General features: G+C 41.9%; 1 protein-coding gene across 1 annotated transcript; it reads right to left on the reverse strand.

Moving 5' to 3' along the window:
* Window positions 1-386: 386 nt before the first annotated feature.
* Window positions 387-2101, reverse strand: LOC139196252 (uncharacterized). The gene is made up of 2 exons (XM_070821929.1): window positions 1561-2101; window positions 387-484 (listed from the first exon to the last, which is right to left on the reverse strand). Exons 1-2 carry the CDS (start codon window positions 2099-2101, stop codon window positions 387-389), a joined length of 639 nt encoding a protein of 212 aa, XP_070678030.1.
* Window positions 2102-8497: the final 6396 nt, after the last annotated feature.

Below are 8497 nucleotides of genomic sequence, written 5' to 3' on the forward strand. Positions count from 1 at the left end.
TTTTTTCTTCATTCGATTGTACTGAAGCATGCATCTTAGTGGAGAACAATTAAGTACTACGTGAGGTCTCTATAATGAAATGGGAGATTGATTACACTTGAGGAAACTGAAAATTCAAATATGCACACTCCATAGTGTATCTTCACAACCAACAGAAACATTTATGTATACGACATATGTTTGACATTGTTTTTCCCCACTCAAATCGTCTTGAGAAATTTTGACTACATTGAGAATAAGCAAAAGAGTACTTTTTACTACCTAATTTACTAAGATCCACCAAATCTAAGAACTACAAAACTTTGATTAAAAAATCAAATAGAATAGCATGAGAAAGTTATTAAGACACCATATCTAAATTTTTTGCATATAAAAACACCTGTATTTCACCTGATTTTCGAATGAAATACAGATGCTTGTATTTCACCTGTACATAGCTGCCTGACATTTGTTGTCTTCTTCGGGTTCAAGATCCTTCTATTGTCTGAGATGTGAAAGAATCAGAAATCGTAAAGAGTTTGATAAATAAACATGTAATGTGATTATGTGACCACCATGCACTCATGTCTCAGACAGATAAACAAAGATACCAAAAAACATAGGGGCAATGTTAAGATAAACAGTGAGGCAATGTCACATTGTTTTGCATGATCTTGAAAATTGGGGATAAGGTCATCTCTAACCGAAGGGTTCAGAGGGCTGAAAATAGCCCTAAAACCGTCTCCAACCGAGGGCTAGGCCAGAGGGCTCTGGAATCTGGGAGGGCCCCACGGAATTTCAAAGGGCCAAAGGGCCAAAGGGCTAGCTGCTTTCGGCCAGCCAGCTAGCCCCAGGCTAGCTATTTTTTTTTATGGTTTTCCCATTGCTGTCGATTATAATCGACAACATTAAAGAAAGATTTTTTTAATACTGTCGGTTATAACCGACAATAATAGTTATTCAAAGGCAAATTTTTTTTTAATTACTATTAGTGTCGGTTATAACCGACACTAATAATTTGAAAATTTTTCAATATAACGGCTAGTAGACGTTGTATTAACTTTTTTTTTGTTTTTTTATATGAATTTAAACTTCTTCTTTTTTCCCTTTTTTGTCCTTTTCATATGAATCAAATTTGATTTCATATTTTTTTTCAATTCTATTTTACAAAATTTGTTTCATATTTTCGGTATGCCTCTTGGTGTAAGGTAAACAACTTTTCTGCGTCATTCTTAGGGTTTGGAATTGTTTGGACAAGTGTCGCCCACTTTGGGTAGATGCCATCTGCCAAGTAATACCCTATATTGTATTCACGGTCGTTGATGTAGTAGTCAAGTTGAGGTGCTTTACCTTTCGTCAAGTTATTGAAGAGGGGTGAACGCCCAAGAACTGTAATGTCATTTTGGGATCCAGGGACTCCAAAGAAAGCATGCCAGATCCATGTGTCATATGAGGCAACTGCCTCTAACACAACAGTTGGCTTTCTCGACCTTCCGCTAAAGCCTTTTTGCCATCCAGTGGAACAGTTCTTCCAATCCCAATGCATGCAGTCTAATGACCCTATCATGCCCAGAAACCCACGGTCTTCAGCTTTACGAAGGAGCCGATTCAGATCTTCTTGATTTGGCTCTTGGAGGTACTCGTCTTTGTAAACTTGAACAATTGTGTTGCAAAATTCGTCAAGAGTATTAAGGCATGTAGACTCAGACATACCATGGGTTTCATCCATCGAATCAGCTGAGGAACCATAGGCCATTATTCGGAGTGCAACAGTAACCTTCTGATGAGGTGAGAAACCAGGGCGGCCTGCTCTGTCCCGCTTCTGTCGAAAGTATGGATTGACCTGCTGGACATCACGAAGTAAACGATCGAAGACATGACGCCTCATCCGGAAGCGACGTCTGAAATCCTCTTCTATGTACACCGAGTTGGGGTTGAAGTAGTTGTTCATCAGATTGGCATGCGCCATTGCTCTGTTTCGTGGTTTGTAAGAGCGACCAGCAACAGAGCCACCCCATTGAGGTTGTTCCTCAGTTGGCTGACACACCATAGCCGCAGCCATGTTTTGTTTGTTGCGCCTTACTTGAACTTCTTCATCAGACCCCTCATCTTTTCGTCTCATTTGCACCCATTTTGCTTCCAATTTGGAATTGGATGAGGACCCCCTATTGGAATTGGATGAGGATCCAAAGTTGGAATTCATTGCAAACTTGAATTGAAAGAGATTGAATTGAAGTAGATTGAATTCAAAGTTGTGTGAATTATAGCCTAATATCCACCCTATTTATAGCAAAAAAAATTCAAATCCAACGGCTAGCTGACGTCATGTTGACGTCACTTAGCCGTTGGATTTGAATTTAAATTATAGTTTTTAATTAATAAATTATGTTTGGCCCTATGGTACTTTGGCCCTCGGTTGGAGACGGTTTTTTGTGACAGGGCTAAAACGAGCCCTCTGACCCTTTGGCCCTCGGTTGGAGACGGAGGCAAATATGGCACTGTAATGTTCATTAAAATATTAATATCTTGGGGAATCTTGGAGGGCCAAAGGGCTAAAACGAGCCCTCTGACCAGCCCTCGGTTAGAGATGGCGTAAGGTATTCAAAGTGCTAACAAAGACGTGCAAATGGTATTGAAATGCTAAAAAGGGCATTTTGAATAATTATATTATGCGGCAGCAAAAAGACAATTGACTTTCAAACTACAAAAATAAATGATAAAAAACACATACTTGCACCCAATGCATTGTTTTTTTTTTTCTGTGCAGTATAAGAATAAAAAAAAGATAACATTCCCCTGAAACCAAATTCATCCCCCAATTTCTTGCAACAAATTTCAGTAATTACGAACGCAACTAAATCTTAAATAAACAGAGCTGTTCAATTATATTAAACTACATATAGGGAGGGGGAAAGAGATAAAAGAGAGAAAAGAGAGACCTGGAACTACCTGGATCCTCAATACTGACCAGAGCATAATTCCGATTGGGTTTCAAAAGTGAAGTGTACATCAAATGCTATATCAGTGTTGTCGGATGCTGAAAAGTAACTGCAATCCAAGGAACAATTTCATTTATAAGTATAATAAAAATAGAAAGAATCAGGGAAAATCTGTGATGGTGGAAAACATAAAAGCCAAACCAAAACTCTAAACCTATATTAGAGGTTTATTAAATCCAATGTTGAAAACCATTTAATAGTATTGTTTGAAACCTAAAAAAGGATTGAATAGTCTTGGTAGAGTGGAGGTAAAAAAAGAAGCAAGCCACTATAAAATTACAAGCATCGTCCAGCTGAGAACAACAACAACAACAACAAAGTATTTTCCCACTAAGTGGGGTCGGCTATATGAATCCTAGAACGCCATTGCGCTCGGTTTTGTGTCATGTCCTCCGTTAGATCCAAATACTCTAAGTCTTTTCTTAGAGTCTCTTCCAAAGTTTTCCTAGGTCTTCCTCTACCCCTTCGGCCCTGAACCTCTGTCCATTAGTCACATCTTCGAACCGGAGCGTTAGTAGGCCTTCTTTGCACATGTCCAAATCACCGGAACCGATTTTCTCTCATCTTTCCTTCAATTTCGGCTACTCCTACTTTACCTCGGATATCCTTATTCCCAATCTTATCGTTTCTCGTGTGCCCACACATCCCACGAAGCATCCTCAGCTCCGCCACACCCATTTTGTTTACGTGTTGATGCTTCACCGCCCAACATTCTGTGCCATACAACATCGCTGGCCTTATTGCCGTCCTATAAAATTTTCCCTTGAGCTTTAGTGACCTATGACGGTCACATAACACGCCGGATGCACTCTTACACTTCATCCATCCAGCTTGTATTCTATGGTTGAGATCTTCATTTAATTCTCCGTTCTCTTGCACGATAGATCTTAGGTAGCGAAAACGGTCGCTTTTTGTGATCTTCGCTAGATTGCTCCGGTCATTAGTATGGATAAGTATATAAATGGATAGAGATAGGAAAGCAAACACAAGATGTACGTGGTTCACCCAGATTGGCTACGTCCACTGAATAGAGGAGTTCTCATTAATTGTGAAGGGTTTACACAAGTACATAGGTTCAAGCTCTCCTTTAGTGAGTACAAGTGAATAATTTAGAACAAATGACATTAGGAAATATTGTGGGAGAATGATCTCGTAATCACGAAACTTCTAAGTATCGGAGTGTGGTATCATCTTGACGTGCCTTATCTGTCTCATAGGTAGATGGGGCATCTTCTCTGGAAGTACTCTTCCTCCATCCATGGGTGGTATCTTTAACTGGTGGAGATGCACAACGTAATGTATCAATTTCACTTGAAGCTTACTTGTAGTTTCAGGCTTGGTCAAGCGCGATACAAACCATGTAGTAGGAGTCACCCAAGTCGCTGAGCTAGGGGATATGTTGAAAGAGGTGACAGACAAGGTAAGCAATTATAGCTCCGGCTGATTGTTCACAGTCTCCCTATCTTGCAGGCAGCATGAAGGATAAAGAGAAGAAAATGAGAAGAGATGATATGGGATACTTTTGCTTTTGAAGAAGTAACTTTCCACATGCTTATTCTTGAACTGAGCTGGAGGGTTTTCTGGTTTCCTCCAGAGTATAAGGCCGACTGAAGAATTTGAGGGTCAAAACAAGTCCATCAAATCTAGAGTACGTTTGACCTTGCTGATATGGGATACTTTTGCTTTGACAGAGTAATGGATGTATCGGCACGTGTGCTGTTACGCTTGTCTCCACATGTTTCCTTGTATCCTTCTCCCTTGCCCTATCTGTTCCTCAGGCAGATGCAATTTCTTCCCTGGAAGCATAAGATGTTGAAGATGAGTACTCGAGAGCAATGTCAGGTAAGTAATCAGGTAAAGGGTTCCAGGCAGTCAGTTCCTGGCTGGAAGCTTGATTCCAAGTACTGACTGATTGCTCTCTTTCTCCTTGTCTTGCAGGTAAGAACAAGGCCAAAGGAAAAGACAGGAAAAAAGCATGATATGGGATACTCTTGCTTTTAACCCTGATGATATGAGATATTCTTGCTCTAGTATAGCTTGTTTGCAGAGGTATTATCGGGGGGAAAGAAAGCTGAATATTTCGAAAGGCTTCGTTGGGAGTGCCCTCTCAGATATAAGGAAGGGTTGAGCATTTTTGTAGGTCTGCCTGTCCATTGGGGATGGAGGTCGATATATATAGGAGTCTCCTTAACAACAAGTAGTAATGCTATTCATGTACCCTACTTGGTCATAGCACGGTAGTGGGAGCTGCCAGCTTCACATGTTTTAACGTTGTCAGAGCACTTTGAAAAAGTGGTATGTGGTATCTGGAAAGCTGATGTTGCGTGTGAAGATTACAGACAGCTTTATCTAAGGAGATCCGGCTCTTGAAGTTGGGAAAGTGTTGCCTCTTCTGTTTTCGAACAAGCAATCCTATCGGGGATCTGGCTCTCGAGATTCAGAGAACGATGCCTCTTTGATTTTTGAGAAAGCAATCATGCTGGGGGTCTGGCTCTCGAGATTCGGAGAGCGGTGTCTCTTTGATTTTTGAGAAAGTAGTCATGTTGGGAGTCTGGCTCTCGAGATTCGAAGGGCGGTGCCTCTTCAATTTTTGAGCAAGCAATCTTGTTGGGAGTGTTTTCTCGAATGTGAGTAAAGGTTGGGCATGTTTGCTAGTCTACCTTGCCACGAAGCATAGAGGTTGACACACAGGAACTTTCCAATTATCCAGCAATGGTACTGTTCCTTTACCCTCTCTTCGATTTTTGAGAAAGTAGTCATGTTGGGAGTCTGGCTCTCGAGATTCGGATTACGGTGCCTCTTCGATTTTGGAGCAAGCAATCTTGTTTGGAGTGTTTTCTCGAATGTGAGTAAAGGTTGAGCATGTTTGATAGTCTACCTTGCCACGAAGCACAGAAGTTGACACACATGGACTTTCCAATTATCCAGCAGTGGTATTGTTCCTTTACCCTTGTGGGTAATAATATGGTAGCTAGACCTTCAAAATTTATGTGTCTAAACTTTGTTAGTGTTGTTTCTTTGCTATTCTTTTACCCTTCTTGGTCAGAACGATGTAGTGGGAGATGCAAGCTTGACGTGTTCAACTTTGGCAGAGAATTTTGGCAAAGTTATCTGTGGTACCCATGAGCTACTGTTGCGTGTGGGAAGTGGGTGATTGAACAGTAAGACTCATGTGCTTTCTACTTCACCAGAAGTCTTCGACCGAATGCCCATAATTTCCGCAAAGCTGAGTGTGCATGTGACAGGTGCTGACAAGGCTGGAAAAGTAGGTGCCTCTTCGATTTCTGAGATCGGCCCTCGTGATCTCTGAGCAGCCCAGCTTTTGAGAAAGCAAGCGCCTCTTCGATTTCTGAGATCGGCCTTCGTGGTCTTTGCGCAGCCCAGCTTTTGAGAAAGCAAACGCCTCTTGGATTTCTGAGATCGACCCTCGTGGTATCTGAGCAGCCTTACTTTTGAGAAAGAAAACGCCTCTTGGATTTCTGAGCAGGCGCCTCTTCGATTTTTGAAGCTCCGTCGAGTGCAGATTTTTATAGAGGCTGGCATTAAATTCCAAAGCACACTTGAATCTCCACCAGTAGAAGCTCCATTCTTGCATTTCTAAGATCTTGATTTGTCCAACCTCTTCTCTCTTCAACACCTTTGAAAATGTCTGGCCCCTCCGACTGTCGTTTTGACTTGAACCTTGTTGAAGAGGCAGCCCCGCCTTCTCCAGACAACATATGGCGCCCATCCTTCGTCTCCCCTACTGGTCCTCTTACCGTTGGGGATTCCGTGATGAAGAATGATATGACAGCTGCGGTGGTGGCCAGGAACCTTCTCACTCCCAAAGATAACAGACTACTTTCCAAACGGTCTGATGAGTTAGCTATTAAGGATTCTCTGGCTCTCGGTGTTCAGTGTGCAGGTTCTGTGTCTAATATGGCCCAACGCCTATTTGCTTGAACCCGCCAAGTTGAATCATTGGCGGCTGAAGTGATGAGTCTCAAACAGGAGATTAAAGGGCTCAAGCATGAGAATAAACAGTTGCACCGGCTCGCACATGACTATGCTACAAACATGAAGAGGAAGTTTGACCAGATGAAGAAATCTGATGGTCAGGTTTTACTTGATCATCAGAGATTTGTGGGTTTGTTCCAAAGGCATTTATTGCCTTCGTCTTCTGGGGCTGTACCGCGTAATGAAGATCCAAATGATCAACCTCTGATGCCTCCTCCTTCTAGGGTTCTGTCCAGTACTGAGGCTCCGAATGATCCCCCTCCAGTGCATTCTCTTTCTGGGGCTCTACCGACTGCTGAGACTTCTCTTAAGCAACCTTTGTGAAGGCTCCCTCTTGTTTGTTTATTTTGACTTATGTATATGTACATATTTGTAGCTTATCGGGGATATCAATAAATAAGTTTTCCTTCATTTCGACGTATTGTGTTAAATACACCAAAGCCTTCTTCGTTAAGTTCTTTGAATTTTCTTTTGTTGAAGCTTTGTGAGTGGAGCATGTAGGTTGAGGTAATGTTCCCTTAATTTCCTGAGTGAGGAAAACTTCTCGGTTGGAGACTTGGAAAATCCAAGTCACTGAGTGGGATCGGCTATATGAATCTTAGAACGTCATTGTGCTCGGTCATGTGTCACGTCCTTCGTTAGATCCAAGTACTCTAAGTCTTTTCTTAGAGTCTCTTCCAAAGTTTTCCTAGGTCTTCCTCTACCCCTTCGGCCCTGAACCTCTGTCCCATAGTCGCATCTTCTAATCGGAGCGTCAGTAGGCCTTCTTTGCACATGTCCAAACCACCGTAACCAATTTTCTCTCATCTTTCCTTCAATTTCGGCTACTCCTACTTTACCCCGAATATCCTCATTCCTAATCTTATCCTTTCTCGTGTGTCCACGCATCCAATGAAGCATCCTCATCTCCGCTACACCCATTTTGTGTACGTGTTGATGCTTTACCGCCCAACATTCTGTGCCATACAGCATCGTTGGCCTTATTGCCGTCCTATAAAATTTTCCCTTGAGCTTCAGTGGCATACGGCGGTCACATAACACGCCGGATGCACTCTTCCACTTCATCCATCCAGCTTGTATTCTATGGTTAAGATCTCCATCTAATTCTCCGTTCTTTTGCAAGATAGATCCTAGGTAACGAAAACGGTCGCTCTTTAGTATTTCTTGATCTCCGATCCTCACCCCTAACTCGTTTTGGCCTCCATTTGCACTGAACTTGCACTCCATATATTCTGTCTTTGATCGGCTTAGGCGAAGACCTTTAGATTCCAACACTTCTCTCCAAAGGTTAAGCTTTGCATTTACCCCTTCCTGAGTTTCATCTATCAACACTATATCGTCTGCGAAAAGCATACACCAAGGAATATCATCTTGAATATGTCCTGTTAACTCATCCATTACCAACGCAAAAAGGTAAGGACTTAAGGATGAGTCTTGGTGTAATCCTACAGTTATGGGAAAGCTTTCAGTTTGTCCTTCATGAGTTCTTACGGCAGTCTTTGCTCCTTCTTACATATCCTTTA

Source organism: Malus domestica, chromosome 05, assembly GCF_042453785.1.
Source record: "Malus domestica chromosome 05, GDT2T_hap1".
In the NCBI taxonomy this organism is placed as follows: Eukaryota; Viridiplantae; Streptophyta; class Magnoliopsida; order Rosales; family Rosaceae; genus Malus; species Malus domestica.